Source organism: Erinaceus europaeus, chromosome 2 (genome assembly GCF_950295315.1).
Source record: "Erinaceus europaeus chromosome 2, mEriEur2.1, whole genome shotgun sequence".
Lineage (NCBI taxonomy): Eukaryota > Metazoa > Chordata > Mammalia > Eulipotyphla > Erinaceidae > Erinaceus > Erinaceus europaeus.
Window position 1 is genome coordinate 30,702,317 of NC_080163.1, and position 15,487 is coordinate 30,717,803.

At 39.1% G+C, this 15,487-nt stretch overlaps 2 protein-coding genes across 2 annotated transcripts in view; both read left to right on the top strand.

Moving 5' to 3' along the window:
• The window catches only part of PRRC1 (proline rich coiled-coil 1), a 335,161-nt gene that overhangs the window by 192,016 nt on the left and 127,658 nt on the right, over positions 1-15,487 (top strand). The window lies entirely within an intron of this gene.
• Positions 1-15,487, top strand: part of MEGF10 (multiple EGF like domains 10) — a 197,997-nt gene that overhangs the window by 148,301 nt on the left and 34,209 nt on the right. The window contains exon 13 of the mRNA XM_007527819.3: positions 2,189-2,291. Coding sequence (XP_007527881.1) covers positions 2,189-2,291 — 103 coding nt within the window. The remainder of the gene's footprint in view (positions 1-2,188; positions 2,292-15,487) is intronic.

Consider the following 15,487-nt stretch of genomic DNA (forward strand, 5'->3'; position numbering starts at 1 on the left):
AGAAAGGCAAAGAAGAAGTAAGAAGTGTATGACAAGATTAAAAAAAAAAAGAGAGAGGGACAAGAGAGAGAAAAGGGAGAAGATAAGAAAAAGAGCTGTAATTAAAGAGCTGTGAAAGGAAATTCCCAAATTGTATCAGTGAATTCAGAAAAGCACCCTGTTTGGTGGTGTGGGGGATCCTGCTAGGAGCTGGTCTCCAGGGACTGCTTATGGGGGGGGGGGGGCGGGAAGGAGGTATGCTTGAAAATTAAAAGGAAGAAAAAAAAATTTTCCCCTTTTTTATCCCTACTCTAATTCTTAACCCAAATTAAGTTATAGTCACCTCCTTGGTGTCACCGCTAGGACCCCTTATTGGCTGGCCTGCTAAAGGCAGAAAATCCTACCGTTTCCAGGAGATGTGGTCGGAGCTCAGCCACTAGCAGCTTCTCAGTCCACCATCTTCCGGGGAACCCCCCTCTCCAGATTTTTTTAAAGGATTTCTCAAAAATGAAAACTAGCTCCAAGTCCTTTTGATCCAATGAGAGCTATACTCAAGAAGTCTTCGGATCCACCCTCAGTGTTGCGGTGGTCCCCGGAGACTCCCAAGAGAAAGCCCCCGAGCTACAGTGCTCCCTCCTGGTCTTCTGCTGGCCGCCCAGCAGCACTCTGCAACCGGCGGAGGAACCGCCTTCCCGGGCCGAGGACAATGCCCGGCGCACCCGCCTTGCCCACCACCGCCTGGGAAGTCTGGAGCAGCCGCCTGCTAGTCTGTGCCACCTTTACTCTAATTCTTAACCCAGATTAAGTTATAGTCACCTCCTTGGTGTCACCGCTAGGACCCCTTATTGACTGGCCTGCTAAAGGCAGAAAATCCTACTGTTTCCAGAAGATGTGATCAGAGCTCAAGCCACTAGCAGCTTCTCAGTCCGCCATCTTCCGGGAACCCCCCAAATTTGCCATTTTTAAGAGCTGACTAGTATTCCATTGTTTATGGAGACCACAATTTGCTCAGCCACTCATCTATTGTTGGACATTTGGGTTGTTTCCAGGTTTTGACTATTAGAGATAGTGTCACTATGAGCATAGGCATAAACAAATCTTTTTCTATGGGTATGTTTGGTTCCTTAGGATATATCCCCAGGAGAAGAATTGCTGGTCTAGGGAGTAGGTCCACTTCTATCCTTCTGAGAGTTCTCCAGACTGCTCTGCACAGGGGGTTGGGCCAATTTACATTCCCACCACCAATGCAGGATGGTTCCTCTGCCCTCACTTCCTCTTCAACACTTGTTGTTGCTACCTTTCCTGTTGTATAACATTCTCACAGGAGTGAAGTGCTGTCTCATTGTTGTCTTTATTTACATTTCTCTGACAATCAATGACTTGGACCATTTTGTCATATGTTTATTGGCCTTTTGGATCTCTTCTATAGATAATATTCTATTTATATACTTTCCCTATTTTTGGATGGGGTCGTTTGTTTTCTTGTTGCTGAGTTTGGTGAGCTCTTTATATATTTTGGCTATTAGCTTCTTGTTTGATGTATGGCATTTAAAGATCTCTCATTCTGTGGGAACACCATAACTTTTCTTAGTCAATCATCTGTCATTGGACATCTGGACTGCTTCCAAGTTTGGGCTATCATGAATCATGCTATTTTGAGCAAAAGTGTACATAAAACTCTTTAAATAGATAGTTATTATTTTTAATTTTGGGTAAATATCCAGGATAGAAATTGCTGAACCATAGTGTAGGTCCATTTCTGGCTTTCTGAGAAATCTATAGATTGTTTTCTACAAGGTTTGGAATAAGTTTCATTCCCACCAGCAGCATAGACATGATTTTATGAAAATATTTATGAGCAAAAGAAAATGTTCTTATGAGTTTTGGTCCATGATAAAATAAATTGATTATTTTAATTAATTGATATATTTACATACATTTGCATATGCTCATATTGGCATATTGGCTTAGCTGGTGTATCCATTCCTGTGTCTTAACCGTTATTCTGCCATAAATTAAAGTTTGGGGGAGGGGTTAAAATATCGATCTACATTAGGGGTGGGGTGGATGAAGCAGGTACCCTGAAGTTATAATGCATATATCTGAGAGGTGTTTGAGAGATAAGGCAACTATTTGAAATGGCTGACTGTGGCCTCTTTTTTGCTCACTGTGGCATTTTTCCATGCCCTCACCACTGTCTTCTATGCAGGATGGCACATATGGGCTCAACTGTGCTGAACGCTGTGACTGCAGCCATGCTGACGGGTGCCACCCCACCACGGGCCATTGTCGCTGCCTACCTGGATGGTCAGGTGAGAGCCAAGTACTTGGGAAATGCCAGATTATGCATTGTACTGTTCCTTACTACTACAGAGAAATACACATACATCCCCCACCTGCAGGGGATATGCTTCCATCCCCTCTCAATTTCTTTCTGTCCTGTCAAAAACAAAAACAAAAAAAAGAAGAAAATAAATAGAAAAAATGGCTTCTAGGAGTGATGGATTCATAGTGTTGGCACAGAGTCCTTGTGATAACCTTGGCAGCAATATAAAAATATTTTTAAAAAAAATCTTGAAGAGAGAAAAACACAAGTCAACTTTGTAGAAGAAAAAAATGACAGTCAACACAGTCATGTTTCCAGTAAGCCAACAGATTTTTACTGAAGAAATATTACTAATAGGCCTAAATTAGTCCGTACGCTAGGGATGATTTTGTTGTTTCATTTGTTCTGTTGAGCCTTCATGTCAAGTCCAGATGTCAGAGGTCAGAGCAGAAGAGAGAAAAAAGTGCAAAGCTTTGCAAGATATATTTGAATCTTTGTGGTATCTCAACAAATTGAAATGAACTTTAACAGTGGAACTAGATTCTCAAGAAATAAATATTAACATGGCTAATATATAAATTTTAAAGTACACATTACTCAGTAATATTTTTTAAACTTTCTTCTTCTTATAATAACATTTCCATCATAAAAATTTACACAATTTTCTAACCATGATAGAGATGTTTTTCCATTTATGTTTTCCTCCAGGGATTTTACCAAGAAAACTGTAGTTTTACAAATAGAATAGTGTTTTTCTAGTGGTAGACAGATACGAGAGACACAATGAATGCACAAGCAAGCTGACATCTTTTTCTTTTTCTTTTTCTTTTTTTTTTTAATATTTATTTGTTTGATAGAGACAGTAAGGAACTGAGAAGGAAGAGGGTGATAGAGAGGGAGAGAGACAGAGAGACACCTGCAACACTGCTTCACCACTCGTGAAGCTGTCCCCCTGCAGGTGGGGACCAGGGGCTCAAACCTGGGTCCTTGCGCACTGTAACGTGCGCTCAACCAGGTGTGCCACCAACTGGCCCCCATCTTTTTCTTTTTAATATTTCAAGAAAATCCTAACTGAAAAAAGACAAAACAAAAGAACTAATGGATTTTAAATTATTTATTAAGAAAAATTGTCATTGTAAATACCATAGAAAGTTATTGAACACTGGAATGAACTACCTGGTAATTAATTGTTCATTGATGATGATAAGGTAAAACAATCATCTTCACTGCTGATGGACCAATTTAGAGTGAAGCCTTGGTATTGGATTGGATTAAAGGCATATAAGTAAACCAAATTTTTTTAAAAATTATTTTTACTTGAACTAATTTGTTTGTGTGTTGTGTTATATAGATATTTTGTGTATGTGTTTTAGAGGAGAGGGAGAAAAGTTGAAGTGTTTTTATTTTATTTTATTTATTTATTTTTTATTTTTTAATAATTTATTTCTTTATTGGGGAATTAATGTTTTACATTCAACAGTAAATACAATAGTTTGTACATGCATAACATTCCCCAGATTCCCATTTAACAATACAACCCCCACTATGTCATTCATCATCTTTCATGGACCTGTATTCTCCCCAGCCACCCACCCACCCACCCCAGAGTCTTTTACTTTGGTGTAATACTCCAATTCCATTTCAGGTTCGACTTGTGTTTTCTTTTCTAATCTTGTGAAGTGTTTTTATAATGATGATGTTTCATTAGCATTTAGAACAGGTTTTTAACTTTTGTTTTATAAGGTAAATTAATAGTAATAAGTTAGATTTTCTTTTTAGTGATGGTATAGTTTCTTGGTAGATGAATCTCTAGAAGTAGAATTAAAAAAATGTTTTAAAACTAGAGCACTGCTGTGGTGCAGGAGAAAAAACCTGGGACCTCAAAGTCTCAGGCATGAAAGTCTTTTGTATAATTATTATGCCCCTGCCTGGCCCCACACCTCCCTCCCCTCCAAGAGATGTGCAGGTGTCTATCTTTCTTTCTTCCTCTCTATCTTCCCCCCACCTCTCTATCTCTATCTTCCCTCACCTCTCAATTTCTCTATGTCCTGTCAAATGAAATAAAAATAAAATAAAATAGAGAAAGAAAAGACAGCCACTGGGAGCAGTGGATTCATAATGCAGGCACCTAGCCCAAGTGATAACCCTGGTGTCAAAAAGAGAGAGAGGAGAGATAGAGAGATAGGAGAGATAGATAGAGAGAATAAGTAATGCTTACTGAGTGCTTATTGCAGGCCCATAATTAATATATGAACAGGAAATACTTTTTTCTCCTTTTTACAAACAAGGAAACTAAAGCATAAAGTCAGTGACTTCACCAAAGCCTGAGGGATGGGATTTTTGCTGGTGCTTTTCACTGTGTAGCCAACTCTTCTTAAAACTAGTTTATTTATTAGACCGAGACAAAGAGAAGTTGAAAGGGATGGGGAGATATCGATGGAAAGAGAAAGGGAAACACCCACAGCATTGCTCTACCACTCCTGAAACTTCCCTCATGCAGGTGGGGACCAGGAGCTTGAACCCAGGTTCTTGTGCATGGTAACATGTGCACTCAGTCAGGTGCACCACCACCAAGTTCCCAGAAGCCGATTCTTTTAATAAATGTTCCCTAGTTATACATAGAAAATATACTCCAGTAGTATTGGGGTTGTGAAAAATTATACTGAGATTTATTTTCAACATGGATTAGGATTTATGAGAATTATATAAAAGAATGATGGTGATCAATTCATACACTATGTAGTCATTTGTTACTGACTTCCTTCTCTCTGCATGGTCTATAAGGGTTATTCATATTAGAATACTTATAAGGACTTCATTATTCTTGACTACCAAATAATCTATTGCATAGATAGGTGACATTTTAGCTATCCATTCATCAAATAATGGGCATCTGGGCTATTTTCACCACTTTTCAACTTTGAATAATCTTGCCATGAACACCGATGTACGATTTTCTGTGTGGACATTTATGTGTTGATATGTATTTAGGATTTAAATTGTTGGGTCATATGGTAACATGAAGTTTCACCTTTGGAAGAATTACTACACTGTTTTCCTGTGTGTCTGCACCACTTTTTACTTTCCCACCATCAATATATGTGGGTTCCAATTTTTTTTGTATCCTTTCCAATCTATCCTTTTGATTATACTTTCCCAAGTGAATATAAAATGTTATTTCACTGTGGTTTTCATTTGCATTTTCATAATTAATGATGTTGAGTGTCTTTTATTAAGAGCATCTTTGATTTATCAATTTACTGTATTTTTAAATGAATGTAATATACTTAATTCATTTTTAACTGGGGCACTTTTAGTATTGAGTATATGCTCTAGATATGTCCCTTACCAGATGTATTATTTGCAAATATTTTCTCTCATCTCTTGAGTTATTTTTTTCACTTTATATTTTTATCACTTATTGGAGAAATAATGATTTATAGAACAGTTGTTGACAGATGGGTCCAGTCTCTAACCTCCCTATGAGAGGTATCTGCCCACCACTTCCACCAACAACCCAGGCCCCTCTTCAGCATCATATACTGGGTACCCAGTGTCCCCACCACCCTACCTCCCTAGTCCAGAATCCTTTGCTCTGCTGCAGTACACCCCAGCCCATTCCAAGCTTCACTCTATTTCCCTTTCCCTTTCTTATACTACCTGTATGTGAGATCATCCTGGGTTCATCTTTCTCCTCTGACTTATCTCACTTTACATGATTCCTTCAAGTATCCAAGATAGGGGAAAGGAGACGTTCTTTCTTTTGTACAACTGAGTGCTATTCAGTGTGTGTGTGTGTGTGTGTGTGTGTGTGTGTGTGTGTGTTGTATATCTCATAACTTTCATAACTACTTCCTTATCATTGGAGAATCACATTGCTTCTGCTAATATGATATACTTTGTTTTCTGTTCCTAGAAATTACCCACACACATAAGGGCTCCCTAGTCCTCTAGTTCATCCTTCCTTGAATTTCTAGTATTTGAGACAACACTGATTTCACAATAAAATATTAACTTCCCATGTTTCTCTTTTACTTGAGTTCTAAGTGTTAAAACTAAATCATACCAGCAAATTCCTGACTTCAGTGGAGCTCTTGAAGGTCTCACATGAATTATTAACCAGTTCTCAGTGGCCACTGTCAGGTAAAATAGCACTTTTACCTTTATGTCTAACAGAACTTTCCTGACAGCCTGTGCCACATCATTTGTTTTGGATAATACTTGATCAAATGATTTACATCTTCTGGATACAGAAGCATTGTCAGGTGTTCCTGTACATACCAGTCACTTTTCAAGTATCCACCTGTTTCAATGACGTAGTACCAGACCAGGCGATATGATTTGGCCTGGAGCCAGCCATAAAATATGTTAGTTGCATTCCACAGTCTGGGTCATGGGGTAAGACAAATGATCCCATCTGGCCTTGGGCCTGTGGAGCTCCAGTGGGAATGCAGTGGCTTTGTCACACAACATAGTCTCATATTCCTCAGTCCATCTGTGACTGCTCTGCCTTTACAAAGGGGAAATGCTTTGTTGCTTCACATTGCTTGGTCACTTGTTTCAGCATATCCGAGCTTCACAGCTACAATGTTTTATTCCTCTGGGTCTTCTGTGTGGCCTGTGTGTCTGAAAGCATCTAAGTATGCTGTGAAACTTTTTTTTTTTTTAATCCACTGCTCCTGGAGGCCATTTTTCCCCATTTTATTGCCCTTGTTGTCATTATTACTACTTTTGCCATTGATGTTGTTGTTAGATAGGACAGAGAGAAATCAAGAGAGGAGGGGAGACGGGGGGGGGGGGAGAGAAAGATAGACACATGTAGACCTGTTTCACCACTTGTGAAGTGACGCCCCTGCAGGTGGGAAGCCGGGGGCTCAAACCAGGATCCTTAGGCTGTCCATGGGCTTCACTCCGCTGTGCTACTGCCCAATCTCCCTGTGAAACATTTTTTTAAGAGAAGTAATCCCCTGTATTCACAGAATTCACTTGTTGAAAACAAACTTGTATAGAAGAAAGGAAAGTTACTGAAGTGAGTGTCTAAAAGCATCCTATAATTGCATGCAGGAAGTGAACTGTTCTTTTTCTAAAAGGACAGAAAAGTAGACTGTGTTTTTACAGAACATCATTTCATTGTCATGTTTGTTTTTATGTACCGCATGAGACTCCTTCTCAATGTAAAGAAAGCCTTGAGATTTCATTTAGATATGAGATTCAGGAGCAAATAGATACTATAAGACCAGGGAGTAAGTCATTTATTTCCTCTCCTCCCTATTGATGAGATTGCTTTAAGCAAAGCTCAAATATCAGTGAACAAACTGATAGTATGCAGGTAATAGTGAAGTGCTTGTGAAGGAAGCATTGAGGACACTATGGAAAGATGCTCACCAGGCTTCCCAGTTTAGAGTCAGAGATAAATATCAGGAGAATGTTATCTCTCTTTACCAGGAAATATACACACCTAAATTGGGGAAGGCATGGCTTAACTGGATATATTAAGGAAACTGTCTTGTTTTCTTGGCACGGGGTTTATCTAGCACTCCTTGTAATCTAATTCTTATGTTTGTCTTTCTTCTCTTTAAGAAGCTGAGCTTTGTTATTTATTTGTGCTATAACTGACAGTCCCATTTTACAAAATCATAAAACAAGTTTTCAAAATGTACAACCATTACAGGTTAGCTAGTAAAAAATTTACATCTGATATCCCAAATACTACTTCTTAAAGAAATGTGCCCCCCCTTTTTTTGTTCAAAAGAAAAGTCATACACTTTTATCATCTGTTACTACATGGTTTTTCTTAACACTTTTAACCAAATGACTATCAAAAAGGCAAATAATAGCAAATAATTAGGGGAAAATGAAACCACCATCCAGCATATAGACTGTGTCTTAGGCTTTTCTTCCCACACCTCTGCTACAGTACACACACACACACACACACACACACACACACACACACACACACACACACAGAGAGAGAGAGAGAGAGAGAGAGAGAGAGGGAAAACAAGACTGACTTAACAAAATGATTATTCTGAAATACTAAATGTCTATAAAACATAATTAACTGTGTGTGTTTGTTTCCATAATAGTGGAATGATATTCTCTATGAAGTGTTTCCCAAAAGATGGTAGAAATATGCTGTTTTCTCCCACTTCTCCTCCTCCTCCTCCTCCTCTTCCTTCTTCTCCTTCTTCTTCCTTTCTGCTTTGTCTTCAGTGAGCCAGAACACCTCTTCACTGAATGTTATAGCTAATCAAGGCCTCATTCCAGCTGCCTGGGAACATATATAGTCCCCAACCTAGCTCTGAACTCTGGCTAAGATCACTGTCACCTGGGAAACTCTTTTAAAGTTCATATCGCCAGTCCCTACCTCACACCTACTGAATGAGAAGGGAGAGAGTTAGGGAGGAGGAGGCTGGACTTATTGTCAGCCTATAATATAACCTTCTGTACATGTTTGGAAATTCCTCAGGGTGCTCTCCTTGGTAGGTGTAATGTGAGCTAGATTTCTGCTGACTTAGCCTTGTGGCCAGGGGCTTTCATGTAGTTAGTGTACAACCTATTCAACCTTATTTCATGGACTAGCTTGTCATTTCAAAATTTGCTTGACCAGGGGCCAGGGTTGTGAACTGGCCTCTGCTACATTTTGATATCTTTATTATGGCATAGGGGGGAAGAAGAACAGAGGAGGCCTAGGGTACACTAATAACAGAATTTTAAAAGTTCATTGATAACTGATAAAAGAAATATTAGGGGAGCCTGGCGGTAGCACAGCAGGTTAAGTGCATGTGGTGCAAAGCGCAAGGACCGGCGTAAGGATCCTGGTTTGAGCCCCCGCCTCCCCACCTGCAGGGGAGTCGCTTCACAGGCGGTGAAGTAGGTCTGCAGGTGTCTGTCTTTCTCTCCCCCTCTGTCTTCCCCTCCTCTCTCCATTTGTCTCTGTCCTATCCAACAATGATGACATCAATAACAACAATAATAACTACAACAATAAAACAAGGGCAATAAAAGGGAATGAATAAATAAAACATTAAAAAAAGAAATATTAGAATGCCAAGTCAACTGTAGGAGTCATGGAAAAGAGGAGAAACTCACCAGTCATGGTACAATGGTAAAGAACAGAAGAAGGAAAATAGAAAGGGAGGGGGGAGCTGAAAACCTGTAGGCAAGCTTATGAGGACTTTTTCCTCTCTGCTTTTCCCAGGAAGCAGAAATAAGCCTGCAATGATCCTAGGCCTCTGCAGAAAGATAGCCAAACACACCGAGCTTGATCAATTGAATAAGGGCAAATTGCTATTTCAGATAATAATCTGTCCCCAAGTGATCTCTTAAGCAGGGGACTTAGTGATGTCTCCACTGAAATAAAGGGGTGGCAAGGAATCTACTTTTCTTTGTCCAGTGACAAAGAAATGCAAATTCAAGTGCAAATGAGTTTTAATTAATCTTCATGCATCTAATCAGCTACAAATGCAAATGATATATTATCTGACCCTTTAGTGTATGGAGGGGTGGAGAGGGTATTTGCCTGTGCACATGCTTGTCTGACTATGTAATCTTAGGGCACAGGAGTGACACAAAAGCAGAATGTGGAATCCCTGCAGTGAGGGTGGAAGAAGAGGCTTGTTTCGCCCAAAGAAAGTGCAAAAAAAAAAAAAGGAAAAAATAGCCAAAGCTTCCAGGCTTCCTAGCAGTTGCTTGATTTCTTGTGAATTTAAAGCTGGCCATAGTTTTTGCTTTTGTTTTTGTCTTGCAGTTACAAAATGCAAATATCCCTTATTCTTTTGATGAATCAATATTATTATTATTATTATATTTTTAGGGCACTGCTCAGTTCTGGCTCATGGTGGTTTACTTTAGAGCCTCAGTCATGAAAAGTCTTTTGCATAACCACTGTGCTATCCATCTCCCCAACCCAATGTATCAAGGTTGTTGTTTTTTTCTTCAATTTATTTATCTGTATAAAAAATATTCTTTTTTAAGTATCTCTAAAGCTCCTAGAGCCAAAAGAGGAAGGATTTGATTTAATAATCTTTTGTTGAGTTTATTCAAGTTGTATGCAGACACTGTGTTTGAGTGCTAGAAACATGAAGATGAAATAGCACCAGCTTCTGGCCTTCAGAATCATGGTTCTTTCAGGACATACCATCAACAGAGGTAAATAGCTCTGCTACACTGAGAATAAGCCTTCAATTCATTAATCAGTAGATTAGAAAGGTGGAAAAAATGCTATGACTAAATATTGTACTTCCTCTCTCCTATAATCAGCAGGTCTAGTTATTATTAACAAATCTCTCACTTTCCTATATGTTTAACAACTTGTTGGTCAGAAATAAGATATGGAATTGAAATCATTTCCTTCATCCACTGGTACCTCCAAATATCACAGTACTGATATAAAGAGTATGAACAATTAACCAAGATAGTTTGGGGTCATATCTCTGAGATGGGAACTAATGACACCCCACATGTTATATTTACCACATTCATACAATCACAAATGCCCAGTGAATGCTGATTTCACATTGAGGCCATTGGCATAATGCACCAGGCATTAAATGCACGAACATTTCTTTAGAGCTGCTTAGTCGAGGTTTATCACCATCATTCAGCCATTGCCTAGCAACTTGTGGAGTCTATCAAAGAGCTCTTTGTCTTCGGGCCTGGCAAAAACAGTCTCTCACAGATCTCCTTATCAGCATTAGAACATTTATCAGGGGGAAAATGCCTCCACTGAACCAGAGACTCCTGAAAAACTAAAGATACCCTTTTTAGGAAGTTGTTTCCAAAAGTAGACCACATTAAGGCCTTTTATCTGTTCTTTGGTAAATACTCCATAAGTCTTTCCTCAAGGCATTTATAAGCCCTCCATTGTTTTAGAATTTGGGCCACCATTTCAAAAAATCATGAAAGTGAATCTTCTAAATAATAAGCAAGGCAGGGTGGTAGAGATAGCTCAGCCAGCTAGAGCACCAACTTGCATGTCTGCAGTCCTAGAGTCTCCGGCTCAATTTCCCAGCAATACCAGGTACTGAATGGTGCTCTAATCCCTCACTCTCTCTCCCCATTCACTTTCTCATAACACATAACTAAATAAATAAATTTTTTCAAAAATAAAGTAGATATTTCCATGTCTTAAGTTGAAAAGGGTTACCTACAAAATAAATGTTGTGCTTCCTGATTTGAGTACTTTCCTGGGTGCCTCACTTCTGCAGAGAAGTGAAGAATGATAAGGTTGCTCGTTCAGTTAGAAAATGACCCTGAATATCATTTTGGAAAAAAAAAGACTATGATTATTAATTTGTTCATTAAATAATTACTTAACACCCATGTGCTAAGCACTGTAATAAACACATTAGTTATGTTTGTTCCTCATGAAGTTGCCAGAATTTACTAACTACCTTGAGTGGAGCATGGAAAGGTTGATGAGTTCGTAGGGGAGAACTTTCATTGGCATTTTTTGGTATATTTCTTTCTTTTTTTATTTATTTAAAATAGGAGACATTAACAAAACCATAGGATAAGAGAGGTACAATTCTACACAATTCCTACCTCCAGATCTCCGTATCACCTCCCCTCCTCTGATAGCTTTCCTATTCTTTATCCTTCTGGGAGTATGGACCCAAGGTCATTGTGGGATGCAGAAAGTGGAAGGTCTGGCTTCTATAATTGCTTCCCTGCTGAACAGGGCATTGACTGGTCGATCCATTCTCCCAGCCTGCCTCTCTCTTTCCCTAGTGGGGTGGGGCTCTGGGGAAGCTGAGCTCTAGGACACATTGGTCGGGTTGTCTGTCCAGGGAAGTCTGGTCGGCATCATGCTAGCATCTGGAACCTGGTAGCTGAAAAGAGAATTAGCATACAAAGCCAAACAAATTGTTGATCAGTCATGGACCTAAAGGCTGGAATAGTGCAGATGAAGTGTTGGGGGGGGTCCTCCATTTTGTAGATAGCTAGTAGGCATATTTTAGTTATATTCCAAAGGGCCTGTAGCCAAACTAGTTTTTGTTTTTTTTCTCTGAGCCTGAAATTCTATAGAAATATTTTGTTATATTTCTATAGAATTAATTTTCTTTTGCATCTCAGCTACCATGGATCTAGTTCAAAACCTTGCTATGTTTTTCAATCATGTTTTTCCTGGGTAGCCCAAAGAACCTCCTGACTGATTTTCTTTCTTCTAGGCTAGCCACTTTTTTTTTTATTTATTGGGGGGATTAGTGGTTTACAATCAACAATAAGACACAGTAGTTGGCACATGTGTAACATTTCTCATTTTTTCACATAACACTCTAACTACCCCCACACAGGTCTGCCTCCACCATCATGTTCTAGAACATGAACCTTATCCCCACCAGGGTCTTTTATTGGTTCAATATATCAAACCGAGTCCAAGTTCCTCTTTGTGTTTGCCCTTCTCTTCTTAGTTTTCTGTGAGTGGGATCATCCCATGTTCATCCTTCTCTTTCTGGATTTTCTCACTTAATATGATTCCTTCAAGTTCTATTGGAGATGAGGTAAAAGAGGGAAATTCACCATTTTTAATAGCTGAGTAGTATTCCATTATGTATACAGACCACAACTTACTCAACCACTCACCTGTTGTTTGGACCACTGGGTTGCTTCCAGGATTTGTTATTACAAATTATGCCGCTATGGTCATAGGTATACACAGATCTTTTTGGGTGGGTGTGTTTGGTTCTTTAGGGTATAACCCCAGGAGAGGAATTGCAGGGTTAGGGCTTAGGTGTACTTCTAGCTTTCTGAGAGCTCTCCATAATGGACCAATTTACATACCCCCAGCAGTGCAGGAGGGTTCCTCTGCCCTCACTACCATTCCAGCATTTGTTGTTGCTATCATTTCTGATGTATGACATTCTCACAGGAGTGAAGTGGTATCTCATTGTTGTCTGTATGTGCATTTCTCTGACAGTCAGTATCTTGTACCATTTTTTTATATGTTTTTTGCCCTTTTGGATTTCTTCTTTGGTGAATATTCTGTTTTTATCCTCTCCCCATTTTGGGATTTTTTTTTTCCGAGTTTGGTGACAGGCTCACCATTCTTAACAATCTTCTGCCCTTCTACCAAAAAAAAAAAAAAAAAAACCACAAAAATTAGTTAAACCTCTTTCCTAGTTAATTGTCCATTTGATTCCTAGTAATACCAGGAGGAAGCTTGTTCGCCTTCTTAGTTTTACTCTGCATAATCTCTATCCAAACATATCTCCTGAACTTTTGCAATTTCAGCTGTTAGCAGTGCTTGCTGTAAGATAGACACATACTGGTTAGAACCTTTAAGCCCCTGTCCATTCTCCCATAAATCTGGAATCCCTTCCAGAAATCTCTGCAAACTGTTTCCTTTTCTATCTATGATACCCGGACAGAGTCAGATGTACCTGTTCTGGGGTCATTATCACTCTGTTGTTGGAGACCTTTCTTAAGGAACTTGTTGCCAGAAGTTTGCAGATCTTTTAAATCTCTTGTTATCTATTTATCTTTTTTTTTTTAAGGAACTCTGTTTTCTTTTTCTTTAAATATTTTATCTATTTTATTTTTGAGAGAGATACAGAGGGAGAGAGAGAAACATGAGAGCACTGCTCAGCTCTGGCTTATGGTGGTGCTGGGGACTGAATCTGGGACTTTGGAGCCTCAGGCATGAGAGTCTGTTTGCATAACCATTATTTAGCTATTTATTTTAATGTGAGATACAGAGAGAATGATACACACACAGAGGGAGATAGAGAGGGAGAGAGAGAGAGAACTGCTTAACTCTGGCTTACAGTGGTACGAAGGCTTGATCTTGGGACCTTGGAGCCTCAGACATGAAAGTCTTTTCTGGGAGCCAGGTGGTGGCCCACCCGGTTGAGCACACACACTACAGTGCACAAGGACCCAGGTTCAAACCCCTGGTTCCCACCTGCAGAGGGAAAGCTTCACAAGTGGTGACATAGTGCTGCAGGTGTCTCTCTGTCCCTCTTCCTCTCTATTTCCCCCATTCCCTCTCAATTTCTGGTATTCTCTACCCAATAAATAAATAGATAATAAAAAAAAATTAAAAAGTCTTTTCCTTAACAATTATTCTGACTCCTTAACCAGTTTTATTAGTGATTTAAGAACAGTTTACAAGATTCCAAGATCATAAGAGTACAACTCTACATGGTATTCAGGCAAAATTCTGTGACATTCTGCCACATCCAAACATCATAGTTCTCATAGTCTTGGAGACGGTTTGCTCACTTTTTCTTTTCTTTCTTATATTTTGCAAGTTTGTGTCTTTCAACTTCCTATATTCCACAAGTGACTGAAATCATTCAGTAATTGCCTTTCACTCCCTTACTTCACTAAGCACAATCGTCTCCAGTTCTATTTTTTCCCTAAAGAACAAACTATCATACTTTTCTTTAATTGCAGAGTAATAGTCCATTGAATAGGTGTCCAATAGCTTCATCCAATCATCTGTGCATTTAGGTTGCTTCCACTCTGGCAATTGTCAGTAAAACAGCTATGAACATGTCCCTTTGAATTAGTGTTTTCATGTCCTTTAGATATATGCCTAAGTTCATTTAACTTTGCATTCAATTAAATTCTCTTTTCTTTCTCTTATAGAGGAAGAAACAAAAATCCACCTTGTAAGAGTCTAGCAAAATTGACAAAGGGTGGGATGATACCAGTGTAAATGATTTAGGAGTAACACACAAATGCACAACTGAAAAAAATTCAGCTAGAGTAAACTTAGCTTCACTGCAGAGCTGACCGTTATAGAAATAGCATCAGCGGCTGTGCAACTTGTATCACCTAATGAAGCATGTTCCTTCTCTGGGTCTCATTGCCTAAAATCCTGCAAGAGACAGTTTCTTAGGTGTCTATGTTCTCTTAAAATATCGATATCAATATTCTCTAGAAAAGGCAGTGCGTCAGCAATAATAAACTTCTTATCCTTTCTCAGTGATGAGATGAAGAGAGAAATAATAGGAAGGATATGCAGGTCTAAAGGGGAGTTATAGCAATGGGAGAAAAATGGTGCAGTAAGAGGGGTGGAGTGTGGGGGAGCTTCAGTGATATTCCCTGGAGTTGTCCCCTGATTGGGACATACTTTGTATTTGTCACGTTGATTAGGTGTTCATATTTGCAAAGTGTCTCAAAGTATGATGATTCAGAAAAAGCAAAGGTCTTGAATTTTTAGTGAGACAT